General features: G+C 47.5%; 1 protein-coding gene and 1 long non-coding RNA gene across 4 annotated transcripts in view; one reads left to right on the forward strand and one right to left on the reverse strand.

Annotated features, from left to right (window-relative positions):
* Positions 1-16,804, reverse strand: part of LOC309325802 — a 48,858-nt gene extending 32,054 nt beyond the window's left edge. For all 3 annotated transcript variants that reach the window (XR_014150021.1, XR_014150022.1, XR_014150023.1), the window contains exon 1: positions 16,625-16,804. This is a non-coding gene — a long non-coding RNA (uncharacterized lncRNA). The remainder of the gene's footprint in view (positions 1-16,624) is intronic.
* A 290-nt stretch (positions 16,805-17,094) lies between these two features.
* Positions 17,095-24,386, forward strand: part of LOC309352962 (collagen alpha-6(VI) chain-like) — a 66,125-nt gene continuing 58,833 nt past the window's right edge. The window contains exons 1-3 of the mRNA XM_081881786.1: positions 17,095-17,452; positions 18,223-18,834; positions 23,662-24,276. Coding sequence (XP_081737912.1) covers positions 17,386-17,452; positions 18,223-18,834; positions 23,662-24,276 — 1,294 coding nt within the window. The 5' untranslated portion in view covers positions 17,095-17,385. The remainder of the gene's footprint in view (positions 17,453-18,222; positions 18,835-23,661; positions 24,277-24,386) is intronic.

Here is a 24,386-nt window from a genome sequence, read left to right on the forward strand (position 1 = left end):
ACGCTGACCCCCCTGAGTCTTGCCCCTCCTTCCGGCGGGCTTTAGGACCTGGCTCCCTATCCGGGCTGCCTGCTGTGCCGCTCGCCTGTACATTTGAACTTGGCGCGCGCGCCCAGCCGGTAACTTTCCTCTTGACCGTTTCCCCGCTCTCCGATGGAGGTGTGGTCAATCCTGACTCATCTCCTCTCGCTGGTGGTGAGAACACTGGTCCCGATGCCTGGGACTCCCCCCCCCACTGCGCTCTGGTGGGGAAGCTGGTCCTGATTTCCAACTGCTGCTCTGGGAGTCCCCGCTGGCCCCTTCCTTCTGGGGTTTCCCCCTTGGCACCCCCCTTGCCCTGGCCATCGGCGCTCCCTTCTGTGAATCTTCCGATTCGCTGGAGAGGCTCATGGAATCCCTCGGACCACTTTCATCTCCTGTGCTTCCCTCGGATTCCTCCCCCTCGCTCTCCATTTCCTCCCTCTCCTGTGCCTCTGCTCCTGAGCCCCTGACATCCATCCCCCCTCAAAGCCCCCCTTCCTCCTCCCCCTCTTCAGGTGCGGGTTCTGGGTGCTCCAGTGTTGTGGGGGTGAGTGCAGGATACAGTTCATCCCCCGTGGCGTGCAGCCAGCCGGATAAGTCCGGGAAGTCCTCAATGGTCTCGTCGACGGCGATCTCCTCTGCTTCCATCTCCTGGGCGGTGTGTTCGAACCCGGGATCTTCCCCCAACTCGCCCATGACCCCCTCTTCCCCTTTCGCCTGGGGTGATGCTGCGTGCAATGGCCCTCTCGGCAGTTCCCTGCGCCACCCCACGTCAGGTTCATCCTCCCACCAATAGGAGCCCCCTGTGCCAAACCCCGAGAGCAATCCCTCTGGAGAGCTAGTCTCTAGCGTCGTGTCCTCAGCTGAAGAGAACCCCTGAAACGTGCTGGCTGAGAGTGTGGGTGTGAAAAGATATTCGTCGAAATAATCTGCCGGCATGGGCCTGTGTGGGAAAAGTGCGTGGAACTCGTCTTTGAGCCATTGCTCCTCCATGGCATAGTCCGGTACCCACCTGTTGGCGCTGACCGGGGTGTCTTCCCTGGCAAGGAGATATTCAATCCCTTCCTCCCCCCATCTCGAGTCTAAAATTGCTGTGGCCTCGTTGAGTGGCTCCCCTCTCGGTGACCCCCCCTTCGTGGGCGCTTCCCTGAGCGGGTCTGGTGCTGTCCCTGGCGCCTGAAACCTGTGAGGTGCCTTGTAGGGCGTGAGCACCGATCTATGAAAGACCGGGTGCATTCTGGATCCCTCCGGGAGTGTCAACCGGAAGGCCACTGGGTTGATCTGTGCCTCGACTTGGTAAGGGCCTATCTGCTTGTGTCCGAGCTTCTTCTTAGCTAACGATCTGGCCGGCACTGCCTGGGCTGCCAACCAGACCCAGTCCCCCACCTGGATGTCCTCCCCAACTCTCCTGTGTCTGTCTGCCTGCATTTTGTACGCGTGTTTTGCTAGCTCTAACTGCCTTCGGAGCTGCTCGTGGACCTCCTGTAACTCTGCTGCCAAGGCCTCTGCTCCCTGCGGCTCCCCCTCCCCCACTTTCTCTAAACCCAGGAAGGTTCTGGGATGCCGCCCATTGTTGGCGAAAAACGGTGTCACCCCCGTGGACACGTGTTTCGTGTTGTTGTAGGCAAACTCGGCCAGCGGTAGGTAGTCCACCCAGGTCGAGGGCTGTTGGTTCGCGTAGCATCTCAGGTACTGCTGCATGATGGCGTTGACCCTCTCCGCTTGCCCGTTGGTCTGCGGGTGTCTTGCTGACGCTAGGCTGACCTTGACGTTCAGGATGCCCATCAGCTTCTGCCAGAAGCTGGAGATGAACTGGCGCCCCCGGTCGGACAGGATAGACCGTGGTAGACCGTGCACCTTGAACACGTGGTCTATGAACAGCTTGGAGGTCTGCTCCGCTGTGGCCACCTTCGCGCAAGGAATGAAGTGGGCCATCTTGGTGAACAAGTCTACTACCACGAGTACTGCTGTTTTGCCCCTCGAGCTGGGCAGATCAGTGACAAAGTCCAGGGCCACCCTCTCCCACGGTTCGAGTGGGGTCTGTAGCGGTTCCAACAGTCCCGCCGGCGGCCTGTGTACTGGCTTGGCCCTTTGACAGGTGTCGCACCTATTGACGTAATCCGCGACTTCTCCCCTCATCTTGGGCCACCAAAAGTCTCTGGCTACTAAGTCCACAGTCTTCTCTTTGCCGAAGTGCCCGGCGCTGGGCGCGTCGTGTAACTGTTGCAGTACCCTCGCGCGGAGGTCATCTCCCGGCACATAGAGGGCCCCTTTGCGGATGAGCAGTCCGTCGCGTATCTGGAACTCGTCATCCTTCGCTGTGCCGCGGCGCACCTCCTCCATCTTGGCTCGTGCGAAGGAGTCCGTCTGCAGCGCGCGCCGTACTGCGTCCAGATCCACCGTGGCTGAGGCGCATGCCCACGCTTTCGGTGCGAAAATGTGTTTGGCCGCCGCTGGTGCCTCTTCCTCGAGATACTGCGGTTTCCTGGATAGCGCATCCGCCATGATGTTGTTGTCTCCCGGGATGTATTCTATCCTGAAGTCGAAATCTGCAAAGAACTCCGCCCAGCGGTTCAGGAACCTCGCCGTGCGCCAGTACTCCAAGTTCTTATGGTCCGTGCGGACCTGCACTGTGTGCTTGGCTCTGATGAGGAAGTGCCGCCACGCCTTGAACGCGGCATGAATGGCCAGCAACTCTCTGTCCCAGATGGTGTAGTTTCTGCTCCGACTTGCTGAGTTTTCTGGAGTAGAAAGCGCACGGCCTCCAGTCCCCTTGTGGATCTCGCTGCAACAGGACTGCCCCCACGGCTCTGTCTGAGGCATCCGTCTCAACCCTCATGGGTTTGCTGGGGTTTACATGTAGTAGTTGTTCTTCAGACGCGAAGAGACGCTTGAGTTTCTGAAAGGACTGCTCCGCCTGCTCCGTCCAGATGAATTTCTTCTTCTTGGAGCTGAGGGTGTCGGTGATGGCCGCCGTCTGCATAGCGAAACCCTTGATAAACTTGCGATAAAAGTTGGCAAAGCCGACAAACTTCTGGACCTCCTTCCGATTGCGTGGGCTTTTCCAGTCCAGCACTGAGCGGACCTTGGCGCTGTCCATGGCGAGTCCCTTGTCTGACAGCTTGTAGCCCAGGAAATCCACCTCCGTCACGTCGAACTGGCACTTCTCCAGTTTGGCGTAAAGCCTGTGCTCTCGTAGTCTCTGCAGGACTTCCTTGACATCCCTCTCGTGGGCCTCCTGCGACTCCGAGAAGATCAGGATGTCGTCCAGGAAGCAGACGCATTTCTTGTAGAGGAGACCCGCCAAGACGTGGTGCATGAAGGCTTGAAAACAGTGGGAACCATTTTGTAATCCAAACGGCATAACTCTATATTCATAGGTGCCTAGCGGCGTAAACATGGCCATCTTCCACTCGTCGCCCTCTCGCACGCGTATAAGATTGCACGCTCCGCATAGATCCAACTTGGTAAAGATGCGACCTTTCCTCACCGTCGCCAGCAGGTCATCGATCTTGGGCATGGGGAAGGCTGTGGGCTTGGTTTTCGAGTTCAAGATTCTGTAATCAACTACCAGCCTCTTTTGGGGCGTGTCCCGCTTCTTCACAAAAAACACGGGACTGCCCCCCGCTGCCTTGGATTCCCGGAGGAATCCCCACTGCAAGCTGTGATCTATGAACTCCTTGAGTTCTTGCATTTCATCCTCAGACATGGAATACAGTTTTCCAGTTGGCAGCGTTGCCCCCGGCAGGAGGTCAATCTTGCAGTCGTAGGGCCTGTGGGGAGGTAGCTTGTCCGCCTCCTTCTCGCAGAAGACCTCCAAAAACGCCTTGTACTTGTTGGGTACCGCTTGCACCATGCCTAGCTGTAGTTGTGGAGCATCCTCTTGCCCCTCATCCTCCTGGGTAGGCAGTATGCAATTCGCTGCGCAGTAGGAAGAGCTGAAGGTCAATTGGCGCTGGTACCATGCTAATGCCGGACTGTGCCGGTCCAGCCAGCTCATGCCCAACACTATGGGAGTGTCCGACAGTTGGGTGACGTTGAAGCTGATGATTTCACGATGATTCCCAATTTGCATCACCATTGGCGGTGTTTGCTCCACCACTTGTCCCCCTAGCAACTCCCTGCCGTCCACTGTCACCACTTTCAACGGCATCGTGGCAGGCAGGAGCGCTATGTTATGTCGAGTGACGAAATCCACTCCTATAAAGTCTGCATTGCTGCCAGAGTCAATGGTGATAGGGATTTCCATGGTGAGTCCAGTGGGCAGCTGAAGCGATGCGGTGAGTTGCACCACTGGTTTGGGTGGGAGGGGGTCTGTGGGCTGTAAGATCCCTGGGGACTGCTTCACTGACTCGTCTGGCTGGGCCCCAGTGCTTCTGATTCCAGCCAGACATCGTCGTTTCCCTGCTGTGGTTCACACTGCTGAACTATTTCCGTAACTGTCGCTGAGGCTGCAGTGTGCTTGCAAATCCTCTGGGGACACTCTTTCGCCATGTGCTGAGCACTGTCGCAGATGTAACACTTCCTGTTCCCTCTAGGAGGCTTCGGTTTGACTGCTCCCGGCGTTAGGGCTCTGGCTGCTGACTGAGCCTTGGCACCACCTAACTCCATCGGCTCCTCTCCCCCTCCCAGTGGGGGCGTGGATTGAGCGCGCGCTGTTTCCCTGGGAAAGAAAGGCGGTGCTCTTGCCGGTGTGCGTCCCCAACGCCCTTCGTCTTTGCCCCAGGAACGTTCTTCCAGCCTCACCCCAATCGTCAGCGCTCTCTGGATCACGTCTTTAGTGGTCTGGGGCCTCTCCCCCCTCGCAATTTCATCTTTCACAGCTCCGTTCAGCCCCTCCCAGAACAGGTCTCTGACGGCAGCTGAATCTTTTTCCCATCCCAGCGCGTTGACCAGTGCAAAGAAACGGGAGTGATATTGTCTTACAGTGGCTCTCCCCTGTTTCAACCCATGTATCTCTTTTCTGGCGATATCTACATCAATCTCTGATAAAAAGCACGCATCCATCGCCTTAATGAAGGCTTTCGCATCTCTGAGGGCTGGGTCTTTGTCTCGGTACAGATTCCGCAGCCACGCTTTAGCGTCTCCGTGGAGATGCGTTAATATGAAGCCTACTTTCTCCTGCTCATCCGTAAAGTCCTTCTCCAGCAATTCTAGGGCGAAAACCACGTCTGCTCTGAAGTTAGGGTACTGCTGCAGATTCCCATCGAAATGCGACACAAGGCTGCCTCCTCTCTTTCCCAGCCCAATCCCCTCTGATCTGGTTCCCGGCGCCCCCTGTTTAGTCAACATTTCCAACCTGATTTGCAGATCCTTGCAGACAGCAGCGGCTTGGTCTTCCCTCTTCCTGGATGCCAGTATTTCCGAGTTAAGTTGTGCCACTGCGTTTTGCAGGGCTGTTATGTGTTCTTTGGTAGTCATCTTGTCTTGCTTTCGTGAGCTCGCGAAGCACCAATCTTCGCCCCTCGCTGCGTCCACTCACGTTGCGAGGTTTTATTTTGGGAGATGGAGCTTACTGTCAGAGCTGCCTCTAGGTCCCAGCTCACAGAGGACCAACGCTAGCCAGTAATAATGTATAAAAGTCTTTATTGAAGGTTAGTTTCCATTTCCAAACCGCAGCGTGCAACTCTACGTCTTAGAAGCTAGACCGGCGAAGCTCCATCTGAGTCTCCGCCTCCTAGACACCAGTTTAAGACTCTAGCTTTACTCCACCTCTTCCGTTGTTCTTTCCTCCTCTGGGTCCTTCTGCCCCCTGGGGTTTCCTCCTTTCTGGACTCTTCTGACGCTGACCCCCCTGAGTCTTGCCCCTCCTTCCGGCGGGCTTTAGGACCTGGCTCCCTATCCGGGCTGCCTGCTGTGCCGCTCGCCTGTACATTTGAACTTGGCGCGCGCGCCCAGCCGGTAACTTTCCTCTTGACCGTTTCCCCGCTCTCCGATGGAGGCGTGGTCAATCCTGACTCATCTCCTCTCGCTGGTGGTGAGAACACTGGTCCCGATGCCTGGGACTCCTCCCCCCCACTGCGCTCTGGTGGGGAAGCTGGTCCTGATTTCCAACTGCTGCTCTGGGAGTCCCCGCTGGCCCCTTCCTTCTGGGGTTTCCCCCTTGGCACCCCCCTTGCCCTGGCCATCGGCGCTCCCTTCTGTGAATCTTCCGATTCGCTGGAGAGGCTCATGGAATCCCTCGGACCACTTTCATCTCCTGTGCTTCCCTTGGATTCCTCCCCCTCGCTCTCCATTTCCTCCCTCTCCTGTGCCTCTGCTCCTGAGCCCCTGACAGTACCGCTCCGGCGGGAAGGTAAACGGCGTTTCCGTGCGCTGGTCTGGTTTGCCAGAAGCGGCTTAGTCATGCTGGCCACATGACCCAGAAGCTGTATGCCGGTTCCCTCGGCCAATAAAGCGAGATGAGCACTGCAACCCCAGAGTCGGCCATGAGTGGACCTAATGGTCAGGGGTCCCTTTACCTTTATCCTTCAATTAAAATGTTGATATTATATCACAAGTCAACAGAGAAGCCCAACACCCTTGCCTGTCTTTCTACTCTCATCATCTTCTCAACATCCCCCCCCCAAAAATATTAGAACAACGTGGCCAGAAAATGATTGAACATTTTCCCCCTGCATCGCCCGTTGTCAAGAGGTGTCTCCTAACAAGTCCCATTTAAAACATCACCAACACTTAGTGGCTTAAGAACTAAAGAAAACTCTGGGAACTGAAGCAAATCTATTTCCAGTTGTGACTGCAATGTGGCGATGTGTGTGTTTGTGTGTTTTTAAGTCAAATGCATTATAGCTTGGATCCTTAAGGAAGTTCATGCGAGGAAAGTTTCCCATTCCTTCCTCCCACCTGCATTCCTCAGGAGAAAAGCCTTTCAAAATGGTAGGGGGTGGACAGGCTCTCGAGTAATGTCCTTAAGTGAACTTATCTCAGGTTCCAAGACCAGTTCTGGATTATATTCCATCCCACATTGTTGAAGAGAGGTTCCCCCCACCCACCCAGAGAAGGTTTTTTGGAAGAGGTGCAAGCGACTGCAGCATAAGGTGGGACGGGAAATTTAAAATACCTAAGGATCCAAGCCAAAACATACAGAAAGTGAAGTTGGCAATATGTGTTGTACCTGTCAGTGTGAGCTAAGCGTTTTTGCATGCCTAGACCTGGTCTGTTTCACATCAGGGCAATTGCTTAAAGAATTGGGCTTCACGCTTCACAAAGCCCAGACAAATGGCACTTTTCCTTTTCCTGGGTTTCCGTCAAAAGAAGCCTATTTTATTCGGCTCCTTTGTGGAGATAGCCACAAATCTCATGGGCCAACCCATCTCCAGAAACCAAATATTCAGAAAATGGATTGTCCCTGCTATGTGAACATCTTGTGACCAGTTCGAAAGATATGTTGAACTATTCCCCAGATGTCGGAGAAGTATGCACCCAATTGACTCATCGGATAATTCTGTAAATCTTACCCTTGTATCAGAGGAAATATATTAGTATAAAAATTCTCCAGTAAGCGGAAGCAAAATTTCCCCAAATGTTTTCCTTGGCTGCATGCTGGGTGGGAAGCATGCAAGTCCCAGATAAGGCTAGGCTTGCTGCTGTAGTCAACTTGTGGTCTTCTGCTGGACTACAAATCCCATCACCCCTGACCTCTGGCCATGCTTGCTCGGGCTAATGGGGGTTGGAGTCCAACAACATCTGGAGGTGACTCTAGACTTGCATGATGTCTGAAGTCATCCATTGCTACAAGTAGCAAACACACATTTCTGCTATGGGGGTTGTCTATCTGTGTTGGAAAAGGCCAGCTGCCAGTTTGACAAGTACTGGAATCCAAGATATCTATTAAGAAATTTGTATTCTTGTATAAACGTTATGAAGTTGCTTTCAGTTCAGGGAAGTGTTTGCAGATGTATGAAACTTGTGCTTATGTTACACTTAGGATCAAAGTTTGGAAAGTTAACCAGGGGAATCTGGGCCTGATGGTCTTTATCCATGTGGTTTTGAAATATAACAAGGAGTTAGATGTTGAAAGCTGGATCTACACTGAATATATGTCTGAATTAGGTTTACCTGCAAAGGGGCAGGGGAAGACGAATGCTGAAATGTGTCAGGTTAGACTTGCCAATACATCACTCAGCTAGATTTAAGAACTTAAGGCCTCCATGCTGCTGGATGCAAAATACCCAATGACAGCTGGTCCCATTGGGATTACATTGGGAATGTTGTATTTTAATCTTGTTTTTAAGTTGTATTTTAATCAATTGTTTTTATACCTGGTGTTAGCCGCCCTGAGCCCGGTCTTGGCTGGGGAGGGCGGGGTATAAATAATATTATTATTATTATTATTATTAATAATAATAATAATAATAATTTGCTAACGGAAGCTTAAAGTAGTTGGAGAGGGGAGGGGAAAATGCAGTTATTATCCCAAAGGTTCTTGTTCCTAGTCTTTTTCTTCAGTTTTCATCAGGCACGTTTGTGCTCTTTCAATAGACACAGGATGGAAAGCAAATATTTCTTGCAGTGCAAAGCGTAACAATTTGAAGAGAAGTCCTACATCGAATGAAGTTGAGACTGAACTCATTGTGCCTATAAACAGGAAGGAAAAGAAACTTGGAAGATGTTCCTGCAGCATCTAACAAAACCATTCCTGCAATACAGATCCATATGCAAGTAATTGAAAGCCACCTGTTGGGATGAATGAAAACCTTTGATAGTACAGTTGTTCAGCAGATGTCCGGGGTAACCTGGGGAAAACTTTGCCACAACGAGCAGAAAGCATTTCACCATTTGATTTCTGATAACACTTGATGATCAGTTACAGATAGGTAGCCGTGTTGGTCTGCCATAGTCAAAACAAAACAAGATCTCAAAGTAGCTGTTTTACTACAAAGGAATTTCAGAAATAGACTGGAAAGAGAAGCTGCTGAATTACAACTTATCACCAAACTTAAAACCATGGAGAAACCTGGTCTGAACAAAGACCTTGGATTCTTATCTCATTATACATGACAAAGCCATTTTTCACCTTTTCACCCCTTGCTTTTTCCTGTAAGACCTATTGCAGTCGTTAAGAGTCGTCAACAGGCTCATCACAGCTATCTGCCAATCACCCATTCCCACCACCCTTCTGAGTAATACCCCTCCCCACCTTCTCACTATATAGAAGGGTCTGGAAACTTCTGTTTCAGTGTATCTGAAGAAGTGTGCATGCACACGAAAGCTCATACCAAGAACTGACTTAGTTGGTCTTTAAGGTGCTACTGGAAGGACTTTGTTTTGACTTGATGATCACTGATGGATGGATTTTGGGAACATACCAACAGAATGCATACCAACAATGGCAGGAAGCCTCAGGCAGCAGCAAAACAGCCTTTTGATCAGGCCTTGCATTGCAAAATGAATGAACTTCTATGTGCTCAGCCAGAAGCGGCTAAAGAAGTAACTATTCAAAATTGGATGATTCAGTATAGTGACAAGTGGTCTGGGCCAGTATTTCACCGCCTCAGGACTCGAAGATTGTGTGAGACAATACAGAAAGTTTTCAGGAACATGTTGAAAGGACAACTGTGCAATGAGAAGAATAAATTAAAACAGAAAATCTTGATAAACAAATAATTTGTGTGGTTATCCAGTTCAAACAGAGGATTGCTTTATGGCGTTGTTGACCAGCAAATGATGATGTTTTCTTTTAGCATATTTGCTGCATTCAAAAACTATTTTCTCAGGCCAGAGAGGATTCTTCTGAAAGAACAATTAGTGCATTGCTCAACCAATGTCACCTTATTCAAGGATTTAAGAGAACAGCATGCCTTTCCAAGAACCCATTTCAGACATTTTTATTTTGTGAGGAGGAGACCGTGTGTCCTTGCTGTCTCACTCCCCGACCATTCTTGTTATGGAAGATCTGATTTCTCCGATGAAAATAGGGACATCTGGTCCTATTTTTGCAAAAAAAAAAAGAGGTACCAGAACTCACCACGAATGCCTCCCTTGTTCTCTTATAATGACAATGACTTCCCAGCTGAAAAATATGGACCTCCTATTCCATACCCTCCAACATTTCTCCGATGAAAATAGGGGCATCCTAAGGAAAAGTGGGACATTCCAGGATCAAATCAGAAACTAGGACAGCTTCTGCAAATCCGGGACTGTCCCTGGAAAAAAGGGGCATTTGGAGGGTTATGATGGCTCTGTTTTACATATACTGCCAAGATACAGTATGCCTCTGAAGTGAGGAGAGTGTTGTTAGGGGTTATAGGGGTAGAAATCCCAAAGAAAATGTTAAAGTTGTTTATGTATGTAACAACAGTGGTGTGTTGGCCTGGGACTCGGGCTTGGACTCTGAGCCTCTTCCTCAGGCGGTATCTGAACCGAGTCTGGGGCCTGATTCTGAAGAGTCCCAGTCTGCACAGGTTCCCCTAAAACAAGCACCAGCTGGGCCAAGTCAGGGGCCTGAGCCTGCCCTGGCTCCAGATGTGGGGATTACCTTGTTGCCCTCTGCTGGGCAATCATGTAGAGCTGCTCCACTACCAGTTGGGTCAGGAGAGGCTGAGGCGGCCCCTGGGTCTAGTAACTCACTGACGTCTCCTGAGCTGCAGAGACTCAGGTCTGATAGAAGGAGAGACCTGAGTACTCTCAGGAGGAGTGCTTGCCTTTGGGCGAAACAGGGAGGTGAGTCACCGGGGGATCAGGACCGGCTGATACCCCGTCAGAGATAAAAGGCTGCCGGACCCCACCCCAGGTTGCGGGAGCAACATTGCTGCTTGCTGGAACCTGCCTGAGACCTTGTGCCTAACCTTGCCTGGTTTCCTGCCTTGGTCCTGTTGGACTGACTCCTCGTGGAATCCTTGGATTCAGGCCGGACCTGGACCGCATGGCTTGGGTTAACCCCTGGGCCCAGCACAAGTGGCTAGGATTCTTTATGCGCTGAAATGGAAGGAAGAAGTCGTCCCCACAAAAGAATGGATGAGTAAGATAATGAACAATGCAGAATGGGCAACATTAACAGCAAAATTAAGAGAACCTAATGCTGAGTGCTTTATGGAAGAATGGTTGCCTTTTGAAGACTACTTAAAGAAATATTATAGTAAATGGGTGAAAGATTTCTACGAACTGAAGAGAAGCCAGAATTGGGAATTATGGGGATAGAACTACCCAAACTATATAGAAATTTATTCATGTATGCAACTACAGTGGCAAGAATGTTACTTGCCCAAAAAGGGAAAGAAGTAGTAGTCCCAGCGTAAGAAGAATGGATACAAAAATCTATGGAATATGCAGAAATGGCGAAACTTACCAGAAAAAAATAAGAAATCAAGATAACAAACTTTTTATAAAAGAATGGAAATGGTTTATTGACTATTTACACACACAAAAACCTGTAAACAGATAAGAACATTGGCAGGATTGTTGTAATAGCCTGCAGTTTATAAGAGTATATATTTAAAGTAGATGAATAAATCAGTAAATTAAGCTAATTTGGAATATGCGGAAAATATAAAAATAAATGTAAAGAACCACAGAAAGAGGAGGAAGGAAGTCGAGTTTTGAAATGTTAAAATGATTTAATTTTTTTTGAAATGCATAAAATTGAACATCATAAAAATAAAGAAATATTATAGTAGGATGAACTCATGAGCAGGATTTGAGCGATGAGCAAAGGAAGTAATTGGATTATATTATCATGGTTATGATTTTGAAGATAGAAGATAGGGGGCAGCAGAAAGGGAGAAACAAAAACTCCATGGAAAACAGGGTGGGAAGTCAACAAAAATTAGAGGAAAGAAGAAATTGGGTTTTGATTGTATATTTCAAAAATGTTGAAGCTTAATAAAATATAATGGACTTGCACAGCATGAGTTTTCTACATATCTCTTCTGACTGAAGTCCATGTTTACCATGTGTGAACATACAAACATACATTTCATACAATCCTTAAAAATGTTCAAACACACCTACACTCAATCCCACAGATAAATCCTTTTCCCATCACCATCCAGTACCCCTCACCCCATCTTTGTGTTAGACTTCCAATCTACTCAATTGCGGTTTCTTTCCACTTCTATTACTTTCTTTCACACACCTTTAACCTAATTTCATGCTTCTTTTTCTGTTACACATTGTTATCCATCTTATTTACTATTCCAGTATTTAAACGGAACTTTTTTTATTCTAATAGGAGTTCTGATTTTTCAATATGGTTTTGCAAGTATCCTTTAAACACCTTCCAGTCCCTGTCTATCTTCTCTTTTGAGATCCTTCCAATTTCTCCCATTGTTTTGGATATATTGTAGTACTCCAATAATTTGGCAAACCACTCTATTTTTGTCGGTATAATACCACTTTTCCAATTTTTCGCAATCAATAGCCTTGTGGCTACTGTTGCGTAAAAATATAATGTCTTGTCTTCTTCTTTTAGACTTCCTGGTACTATTCCCAATAGAAAACCTTCTGGTGTTTTCCTAAATGAATATCTGAACATTTTTTTTCATTTCGTTATATATTGTTTCCCAAAATTGATTGATGTTTAAACAATTCCACCATATATGTATCATAGTACCTTTTCCAGTGTTGCATCGCCAGCAGACATCGCTACAATTTTTATTCATTTTTGCTATTCTTTCAGGTGTTAAATACCATCTATGTTGCATTTTGAGGTAATAATAATAATAATAATAATAATAATTTTTTATTTTTACCCCGCCCTCCCCAGCCAAGGCTGGGCTCAGAGCGGCTTACAAGCAATAATAAATACAAGTTGAATGATTACAACTTAAAAACAAAATTAAACTACATTAAAATATTGAAACATTGAACAAATTGATAATTTCAACCAGGGGGGTCCGCACAACATCTGGACACTCCCTAATCAGCCAAGACGGGCACGGATCAAGGAGGCAGGTGGTGGGCCTACCAACTTGGAGGAATCTATCCACATCAGCAGGGAGTATCCGTAAAGGTAAAGCCACTCCTGACATAAGGGGGGGGTGTTGCGGGCTCACGCCCCATCTACAACCTCGCGGGGCTAGCTCAACCCTGCGGGACTTGGGAATCCCGGGGATTACCTCTTACCATGCCAGCCAATTGGCTGGCGACAAGGGCGGGGTTAGGACAGGTCATTTAAAGTCGGGGCCGCCCGTGCTCACCCCTTTCTTTCCTTCAGCCAGCAGCAGTTTCCCACCCACCCTCTAGGTTTGCATTTGGACTTTGCTACGGACTTTAGCTGGTCGCCGCAAGGGTCCTGGTAGGAGTTTTTCCATTTGGCTAATTGGCTGTATGTTGGAAGCCACTTGGTTTTTTCACCTACCTCGTAGCAAAACATCACAACACCTTGGTTTTGGCGGTTAGGCATTGGCAGGGGTATTATTGTGCAAATGAGTCGGGGGGGAGGAACACCATCACCTCCCCCAAATTTGAAGGGTAGTCCGATATAGGACTCCGGGGGGCGTCGCCTTGTCCGAAACCTATGGAGGCTAGGGCCTAAAGCGCGCTCCCGAGCGGTAACCCCTCAGGGAACGCCTAGGTATGTGCATCTCGAGGGCTCCCCCTGTTGGTGCTTAACCCATCCCAGTTTTTATACCGGTTAGTCTGATAGGGCCAATGCCTAAAGCCAATACCGCTCTTAACTGTAATCAATAAAGTTGTGGCCATTTTTCGCCCATTAACCTAAATTCTTGTGTCCGGTGTCTTTTTTTATTCCAACTGTGGGAGGGGGTGGGAATCGCCACACAATTTTCTTTCAATATATAACACACTACTTCCCTGCCCTGCTAATTCTGGATTTCTACTGTACTGTGGTACCTCGGGTTACATACCCTTCAGGTTACATACGCTTCAGGTTACAGACTCTGCTAACCCAGAAATATCGCTTCAGGTTAAGAACTTTGCTTCAGGATGAGAACAGAAATCATGCTCCAGCGGCGCGGCGGCAGCAGGAGGCCCCATTAGCTAAAGTGGTGCTTCAGGTTAAGAACAGTTTCAGGTTAAATACGGACCTCCGGAACGAATTAAGTATTTAACCCAAGGTACCACTGTATAATGAAAAATAAGGATTGAGAATACATTTTGGAAATGTTCAAAGGGAGACAAAGCCAAGGAACATTTATCACTGTCTCTCTTGCTTATATTTTACCTCAAGTCACTAATATAACCTCATTCTCCAAAATGCATTCCACTATGTCCAAGAACATAGCTTGGCTCATAGTGCTTAATACCATAAGCAAAGCGAATTAAAGTCATGCCAAGCCATCTGCTTTAAAGCAGAAGTAAGAAATTCACACAAAAAAATAAAATAAAAAATTGAACTGAAAAACGAGGCCCTGTAAGATGGCAAATCTCATTAACAGCACTGAAAAACAAATATAGGTTTTTCAGACATTACCACATCTTTCGTTGCTCGCATGACAAATGTTCTGAGCATTCCATTGCTCCAGAAAAACTAAGAGTAATACAGACAGTATCATACTCTTCATACTACTGTATTCCTACCTAGGTTTCTAAGGCCTTCTGCTCACTTCATCGTTCTGTGTAATGGTGGTTCTCTCCCACAGAAGCGAGACAACTCCAGCAGCAATTAACTCAGGTTTATTGCTCAAAACACACAAAATGGCCTCAGTCAAGTATACCTGAAGGAGTGTCTCCACCCCCATCATTCAGCCTGGACACTGAGGTCCAGCGCCGAGGGCCTTCTGGCAGTTCCCTCCCAGCGAGAAGCCAAATTACAGGGAACCAGGCAGAGGGCCTTCTCGGTAGTGGCACCTGCCCTGTGGAACGCCCTCCCACCAGATGTCAAAAACAACTACTAGACTTTTAGATGACATCTGAAGGCAGCCCTGTTTAGGGAAGCTTTTAATGTTTAATAGATTATTGTATTTTAATCTTCTGTTGGGAGCCGCCCAGAGTGGCTGGGGAAACCCAGCCAGATGGGCGAGGTATAAATAATAAATTATTATTATTATTAATCACACTGGAGCTCAGTCACTCAGCGTCTGCTTCCAAATTAGCTGTTGCCGAGTCTGAGTTCCGCCCCTTCCTCTTCCCACTTCTAAAGCCCCACTTACACTTCCTTTCCTGTTCACGCCTCTCATTAAGTCTTGCTCGCCTGCGCGTCATGGGATGGGCTATTCCCAGTGGCCCTCCTTCTGAGTCTGAGCTTCAACTGTCAGTCTGTGTCTTCGCCCTGGAACTCCCCCCTCCTTCTCCTTGTTCTCGGAACTCAGGCTTCTACTGCAACTTGGCTGCTCATCCCTCATTCCACATTCCTGCCTAATTACCTCCTCCTGTCTCTCCAAGGTCTCCCCCTCTGTCAGCAATGGGACGCAGCTGACATTCTGCATAAACCATGTTTGTTATACATTGAAGAATCCACAGTGGAATAGTGATTCTATTTCTCATTAGCAGCTGTCCATGAAATGGTTGTGTACCATAGAATCATGGAACTGTAGAGTTGGAAGATAATAATAATAATAATAATAATAATAATAATAATAATAATAATTTATTTATATCCCACCCTCCCCAGCCAAAGCTGGGCTCAGAGCGGCTAACAGCAGTAAAAATAGCACAGTTTACATAAAATCACAGTCAATTAATTGAAATATATTCTAAAATCAGTTCAGAATCAAATTAATGGCAACCATTGGGCTAGAGTTCTATGAAGATTACAGAAGGAGAGAGGGGGTCAGACTGTGCCTTGGCCAAAGGCCTGGTGGAACAGCTCTGTCTTGCAGGCCCTGCGGAAAGATGTCAAGTCCCACAGGGCCCTAGTCTCTTGGGACAGAGCGTTCCACCAGGTTGGAGCCGCAGCCGAAAAAGCCCTGGCTCTGGTTGAGGCCAGCCTAACCTCCCTGTGGCCTGGGATCTCCAAGATGTTTTTATTTGAAGACTGTAAGGTCCTCCACGGGACATACCAGGAGAGGTGGTCTCGTAGGTATGAGGGTCCTAGGCCATATAGGGCTTTAAAGGTTAAAACCAGCGCCTTAAACCTGACCCTGTACTCCACTGGGAGCCACTACAGCTGGTATAGCACCGGGTGAATGTGATCCCATGGTGATGACCCCGTAAGGAGTCTCACTGCGGCATTCTGCACCCGCCGGAGTTTCTGGGTCAGTCTCAAGGGCAGCCCCATGTAGAGTGAGTTACAGTAATCAAGTCTGGAGGTGATCGTTGTGTGCATCACAGTGGCTAGGTCAGGGCAAGAGTGGTAAGGAGCTAACTGCTTAGCTTGGCGGAGATGAAAAAATGCCTCCTTTGTTATAGCTACAATCTGCACCTCCATAGAAAAGGAGGTGTCAAAGATTACACCCAAACTCTTAATGGAGAGTGCTGGCACTAATTGTGCCTCCGCAAGATATAGGAGTTGCACCTCCCAATCCATATCGTCCCGACCCAGCCAACGGACCTCTGTGTTCAAAGGATTTAAGTTCAACTGGCTCCCACGTAGCCATCCAGCCACAGCTTCCTCAAGGGTCATTTAGCTCAACCCCCAGCAATACTGGAATCTCAACTAAAGCATCCTTGACGGATGGCCATCCAATCTCCGCTTAAAAACCTCCAAGGAAGGAGAATCCACCACCTCCTGAGGGAGACAGTTCCATGGTCAAACTGCTCTTACCGCCAGAAAGTTCTTCCTGATGTCTAGCCAGAATATCCTTTCTTGTAACTTGAAGCCATCGCTTGGGGTCCCGCCCTATGGAGCAGGAGAAAACAAGCTTGCTCCACCTTCCATGTGACAGCCCTTGAGATATTTGAAGATGATCTCCTCTCAGTCTCCTCTTTTCCAGCCTCAACATAGCCAGCTCCTTCAACCATTGCTCATAAGGCTTGGTTTCCAAGCCTTATATTATGAGGTCATCTGCTTTGTGATGTGTTTTGTACTTGTCATCTGGGCAGCCCAGGACCTCCATACACCCAACCCAGGCTTGCGCCCCGGGGAGGCCACTTTGATGCTCCTAATGCAGCTGTTTGAATTCACCCCCAGGGGCACACTCCATTGTCTCTAGAGACAGACAGATGCCAAGTGCCTTATTGACTGAAGAGTAGAACCAAACAGTAGCTTTTTATCTAAATTAATCACCGGTCTTGGTTTCTAGATGTTATTGACAGAGAGGATGAGATGTGCGGCTATGCTTTTAATATCAGCCAGAGCCATTCATAATGTGTGGTTCTGTCCTGCATTGACTTAGATAGGGACATATGTAAATGTCATAAAGGAAGATGAAAAAGTCACTCTGGACAGCAGATTCAAAGGGGATTGTTTTCATATCTCCAGCCAAGGTCTTCATGTTACTATTTTGAATTAAACCCACGATGAACCAGTGCATGAGATTGTCTGTTTTTCCCTTCGTAGCAAACACTTGACAACTTGCACAAAATATGAAGATGTTTTTGGTGTTTATTTTCATCGTCACTGAGGCTCAGACGTCGATGGCTCATAAACCAGGTACAGCACTGTTTTATTGTTTTAAAATGGTCATGTTTGCTCCTCTGAAAAACCAGAATACAACAAATAGTATATTTGTACAATTGAGCAATTGATGGGACACGGGTGGCGCTGTGGGTTAAACTGCAGAGCCTAGGACTTGCTGATCAGAAGGTCGGCGGTTCGAATCCCTGCAATGGGGTGAGCTCCCATTGCTCTGTCCCAGCTCCTGCCAACCTAGCAGTTCGAAAGCATGTCAAAGTGCAAGTAGATAAATAGGTACCACTCCGGTGGGAAGGTAAACAGCGTTTCCGTGCGCTGCTCTGGTTTGCCAGAAGCGGCTTAGTCATGCTGGCCACATGACCTGGAAGCGAGATGAGCGCCACAACCCCAGAGTTGGCCATGACTGGACCTAATGGTCAGGGGTCCCTTTACCTTTACCTTTACAATTGAGCAAAACACCAGGCACAGTTTTCATACATTCAGATGTGCCCTAGCACATGTTAATTGACTGATGGAACAAAAAGTCCTGGATAGAGTTATGGGAGGTACAGGAGAACTTTGGGACACCCAATCAATAAAACATACCTGGACTGAGGCCATTCACCCCATACATTTAAAACACTGTGATACCACTTCAAACAGTCATGGTAAAGTCTTCATGTGAGCCCTTTAGACTGCTTGACTCCACCTTAGTTATTGTACTATTTTCTTACTCTCTGTGAGAAATGAACACTTGAAGATTAAGTATTGATTCCTTAATCTTGTTCCTTTCCTTTCTTCCTTTTTAGCCCCCCAGCCTGCTGATATTGTTTTTTTGGTTGCTAGCAGCAATACATCTTCACACCATGTCAAAACGTTTATTAGCAAAGTCATTGATGGTTTACCGCTAGGTCCTAATGAGTATCGTGTTGCACTTGCCCAGTATAACGATCAAGTATATAATGAATTCCAACTGGATACCTATAAAGGGAAGATTCCAATGTTGAACCATATCAAAAACAAAGTTGTGTTCAGAGGCGGGCCCTTGAAAACTGGTACTGCTCTCCGGAAGATTCATGAGACCTATTACGGGAAGCCAATTCCTGAAAGGGATCGGTCCAAGATTTTGGTTGTGATGACGTCTCAACCATCTGGTGATGATGTAGAAGAAAGTGCCCAATTGTTGCACAAAGCAGGAGTGAAGGTCCTTGCACTGGGCATGGAGGATGCTTCCTACGATGAACTAATTTGGATGGCCACAAAACCATTTAGCTTCTTTTTCCCTAGAACAGAAGAACTCATTTTATTTTCTCAGAACATTTCCGGAATCGTAGATGCCATTCACGTAGGTGACAACAACCACCCAGATCTAACAAGCAAGAGAGCTGAGGACAAAGTAAATAACGGGACAGTTATAGAAGGTAAGAAGTGAGATGCTGTTGAAAATAGATTTATAAGGAAGAGGGTGGCAGTGCTAGAAACAGAAGTATACAACTGGTCTGTCCCAAATATGGTCTGGTGTCTTACTCAAAACACACTTGACACTTCCCCCCCCTAACCACTCCCACCTGCCCACTAGCTGATGTCACTCATTATGTCAGCTGATGGGTGGGAGTATAGGGCTCAACTCTGTGTTGGTAAATTCTTGACGTGTTCTCATTTTCGGGTGTAAAAATGGTGTCGGAGGGGATTTAAACGAACCGGCAAAATGTGAGGGAAAACCTGGGTGTATGGCAACGCGATGGAAAACGTAGCAGAAACAGCTCCAAAAGCTTTTAAAAATGCTTAACACTTTGGGGTTGTTCCCAAAATAAGCTTAACAATTTTGGTGAGTTTCTTTTCTTATTTAAAAAAAAGCTCAATAATTTAGGGGTCTTCCTATGGCAACCGTATGTGTTGGTTGTGTGTACAGTGGTACCTTGGGTTAAGTAATTTTGGTGAGTTTCTTTTCTTATTTTAAAAAAGCTCAATAATTTAGGGGTCTTCCTATGGCAACCCTATGTGTTGGTTGTGTGTACAGTGGTACCTTGGGTTAAGTAAGTAATTCGTTCCGGAGGTCCGTTCTTAACCTGAAACTGTTCTTAACCTGAAGCACCACTTTAGCTGATGGGGCCTCCTGCTGCCGCCGCACCTCTGGAACACGATTTCTGTTCTCATCCTGAAGCAAAGTTCTTAACCTGAGGTACTATTTCTGGGTTAGCAGAGTCTGTAACCTGAAGCGTCTGTAACCTGAAGCGTCTGTAACCTGAAGTGTCTGTAACCTGAGGTACCACTGTACCTGTCAGCTGCTGGGGGGGGGGGGGAGAGGAGATATTGCTCAGTTTAGCTATTCCCTGTCAAAGCAAGCAGCTCACAACAAGCAGATTTCTTTTGCGTCTCCACATTGGCTAAAGAACTGAGCATAAGGATACTGATAGCACCCCTTGTTCTCAAGCGCCCAATAGTAAGCTGGTTCTCAGATGCTCGGAAATCCAGTGCAAATGATTTTGACATGAGGGTGGGGCAGGCAACTTACCTGTCAACCATGTGACATTATAATGACACGTTTTGATTGACAGGTGGCTTATCCAACTTGCTTTAAAAGAGCTTTTTACAATGTTACCCTACACATGTTCACTCAGGAGTAACGCCTATGGGGTTCAACGGGCAAGTGGGTATAGGATGAGCCATAAGTAAGAGTCTGGTGCACAAAAGAACCAAATATATTTAGTCACTTTTAGTCATAGAATGAGAGAATCAGGGAGTTGGAGGGGACCCTGAGGATCATCTAGTCTACCCCCTGTAATGCAATAATATGCAGCTGCCCTATACAGAGATCGAACCTTCAACCTTGGCGTTATCAGCACCACACTCTAGCCAACTGAGCTATAGTCAATGCGTTATTGTTTTGAATAGTGAGGTAATAGCCATTTCTGACACCCTGGATTCGCAAATTTGTCCATCCATTAAATACGAGTCTGACTTTTCCGTTCCTGCAATTTCATCATTGCAATAAATTTTAACAATGGTTGCCAGTCAATAGGGGTAGCGAGGCACAAGCAAGATGCCCCCAGTTTGACAAAGCTCTGAATTATCGAACTCTCCCAGTTCAGGGCTGCTCAGTTATAAATATATTAAAGGAAATCAAGAAAAACCCATCTATTGCATATGGCAACCATGCCTCACAACAGGAAAACCACAGCGTAGAAAATCAAACAACAACTCATTCAGATCAGCTCAGCACCTCTGCAATTCAGCATCTTATGCTTGTTCATGAAAACAGTCCCACCCTGTTGTAGAAATCTTCTTGGGTCTAGATCCAGGATAGGGAAGCTTTGGCTTCTTAGATGTTGCTGGACTCAAGTTCTCATCAGCCACAGGAAGCTTGGGTGAAGGTCAGGGATGGTGGGACTAGTGATGGAGTGTAGGAAAGTTTTGCTTCTGTAGGAATGTTTTTGCTTCTGCACAAACCATTCTAGGTTGAGACATTTTCTCATCACCCTAGAATGTTCAAGTTCACACTTAGTTCATACAAACATGGCATTCTGACCTGTTCTTAATGCATAGTTGATCACGTCTATGGAACGCGATTGATATGTCCTTTTAAGTCTTACATTATTAATCATTAAGTAATAGTTTTAGGTCTTGTTCTATTAATCACCAGTTATAATTTAATTAGGAGGTTTACATGCCTGTCTAGTTCTGTGCTCCCTTTCTCAGCCTTTAATCTAGCAGTGATTAATACCTACATGTAACCTTTGCTTTGTACTTGTGTTAACCAATCAGCAACAAGCACATATGTGGCAATGTTGCAATATTCAATAAAAGGGACTCCCCGAGACATGCTCAGGAGGATGCCTCCCATATGACACCTGCTACTCGTCTATCGTTTATTCCAACCCAACAATGGAGGAAGGGGCGTGCGGGGTGTGTGGTCTGCCCCGGGTGTCATCACTGGGAGGGTGACAAAATGAGGTTTTTTTTAAAAAAAATATTGGGCTCATGAAACTTTTTAGGAGTGGTGGCTTAGGTGCCTGCAGGTTCCTCGCTGCCTGAAACGGCACCATGGGACTTGTGTCTGCCTACTGCCCCTCCCTCAGCCACCCTACAGCTGAGGGGGAGGTGGCAGAGAGGCTCGCTTTGCCCCCATGGGCGGATCACCCTATTGGGATACTGCCGGGGAGACGGGGGCATCAGGCAGACCCCCAGCTGGCTCCCAACGATCACCAGTCTCCTGTGGAACAGCATCAGTCAGTTAGCGACACGAGCCTCAGATACACTTAGAGACTCATGCACACTCTGTCAGCAGAGTGTGTAAATCTCCACACAGCAGATGAGGCGGACAAAGGCAGATGTATATACAGCATTTATTCAGCATAGTTCAGGGACAAAAGAAAACATGTCTGCATCCCTTCGTCTCCGGAAAAACAGCAGTAACACAAAAGCTACATACAACAGAAGTTCCCAGCAGACTGTGCTGGGAGTAAACAGGCATGTGATACACAAACGTCATGCCTGTACCTTTTTAAGGTGGAATGGAACTACCGTATTTTTCGCTCTATAAGACGCACCAGACCATAAGACGCATCTAGTTTTTGGAGGAGGAAAACAAGAAAAAAAATATTCTGAATCTCAGAAGCCAGAACAAGAGGGATCGCTGCACAGCGAAAGCAGCGATCCCTCTTGCTGTTCTGGCTTCTGTGATAGCTGCGCAGCCTGCATTCACTCCATAAGTCGCGCACACATTTCCCCTTACTTTTTAGGAGAGAAAAAGTGAGTCCTATAGAGCAAAAAATATGGTATATCATAATCAATCTTTATTATGGTCCAGAGACCCAACAAATCATTACAAAGTAATACACAATTCATACAGCCTACCTCCAGGTTAAACAAGCATTTTGTTCAGAATATAGGGATCATTTGTTCTTGCAACCACCGATAAAAACTTTGCCATTGCTAATGTTCTAGCATTTGTCCGGTCTTCCAATAGGAATCTGACATAGTGAGCCTCTGATTTTCCCGGAAAAGGTACCAGTAAGGGTAGTATCCGTTCAGCCCTGGCTTGCTCAATGCACAATGCAACAAAATATGTTTTATGGAATCGATGTCTTGAGCACACGAGCAAAGTCTGTCCTGGTAGGGAACTCCTCTCAACCTGCCATCCAACACTGCAGAAGGAAAGACGTTTAGTCTGGCTTTGGTGAAAAGCCTTCGATAGTTTGGTACTGTCAGGTTTATAATGTAAGATGTTAACTTAATGACATACCCATATTGTACTCCTACTGCCAGCGGACTACAGACTGTGTGTGATCAAGATCGCAAGTCACTGTGTGCATTATCCCATAATCTTTGCTTTAACATCTTTTGGGCACCTTCATAACCCAGGTAATACAGTTGGGGTGGAGACAGAACCATAGAGGTGGCTTTTTTAGCCATGGGAACTATATCCTAACATGCCCCGCCCCCAGCTGCAGGACACCCCTCCCTGCACCAGGCACCCGAGCAGCTAGCTACACTGATGGGTGGGACATCTGGAGGGCCCAAAATTCCTCATCCCTGGCCTGCAGCGGAGAACAGATCCCTTGGGATGGTTGAGCATGGCTGCGCTATTGTGAAGGCAGTTTCACTGGCTCAGAATAGCCAAGCAATGTTGTTGTTATTTAGTCGTTTAGTCGTGTCCGACTCTTCGTGACCCCATGGACCAGAGCACGCCAGGCACTTCTGTCTTCCACTGCCTCCCGCAGTTTGGTCAAACTCATGCTGGTAGCTTCGAGAACACGGTCCAACCATCTCGTCCTCTGTCGTCCCCTTCTCCTTGTGCCCTTCATCTTTCCCAACATCAGGGTCTTTTCCAGGGAGTCTTCTCTTCTCATGAGGTGGCCAAAGTATTGGAGCCTCAGCTTCAGGATCTGTCCTTCCAGTGAGCACTCAGTACTGATTTCCTTAAGAATGGATAGGTTTGATCTTCTTGCAGTCCATGGGACTCTCAAGAGTCTGCTCCAGCACCATAATTCAAATGCATCAATTCTTCGGCGATCAGCCGCCTTTATGGTCCAGCTCTCACTTCCATACATCGCTACTGGGAAAACCATAGCTTTAACTATACGGACCTTTGTTGGCAAGGTGATGTCTCTGCTTTTTAAGATGCTGTCTAGGTTTGTCATTGCTTTTCTCCTGAGAAGCAGGCGTCTTTTAATTTCGTGACTGCTGCCACCATCTGCAGCCAAGCAATAGCCAATGTTTAATCTTGCATTTTCTTCCCACTGCAGCTTGCGATGACGATGCAGTCGCCGACGTGGTGTTCATAGTGGATGCGGGTCCTCCGCAAAACAAATTTGAGAAGATTCAAATATTTTTGGAAAAGCTGGTGTCTTCTCTGGATGTAAAGGAGAAATGCATCAAGGTTGGCTTGGTCACGTTCGGCGCTAAACCTGAGGTGATATTTTTACTGCGGATGGAAATGGATAAGACAAATGTTCTGCAGCACATACAAAGTCTTTCTCCCAAGGCAGGAAAGGCCAATGTTGGCTTGGCCATTCATTTCACAAGGGAGAAAGTTTTCACGGAAAGTTCCGGAAGCAGGAAGAGCCAGGGGGTGGAACAAATAGCCATTCTTATCACTCACAGGGCTTCAGAAGACGGGGTGGGCCATGCTGCAACCGTTCTCAGGAGAGCAGGTGTGACGGTGTTTGCAATTGGCGTCGAAAGGGCTGATGTCGCTCAGTTAACCCAGATAGCTGCGTACCCGCCACAACAATACGTAACCCACCTGAAAACATTTCCCCACTTGCCACGCCAGGCTCTTGTTTTTCATAAGAAGGTGGTGAATCAGGTGCAACGAAAGCTCTACATGGACAACAAAAGAGCAGAACTGCTTAAAAGAGGTAACTTGTTGTCTTACGCTGTTTCAGGAGAGTTGCAACACTCTAGTTCCTCGGCAAAAGCAAGAAGAACATCTCCAGAGGTGTTGCAGAAGATTCCTTTGGTGCCTGAA

Source organism: Podarcis erhardii (assembly GCF_964252035.2).
Source record: "Podarcis erhardii genome assembly, chromosome: 12".
NCBI classification, from domain to species: domain Eukaryota; kingdom Metazoa; phylum Chordata; class Lepidosauria; order Squamata; family Lacertidae; genus Podarcis; species Podarcis erhardii.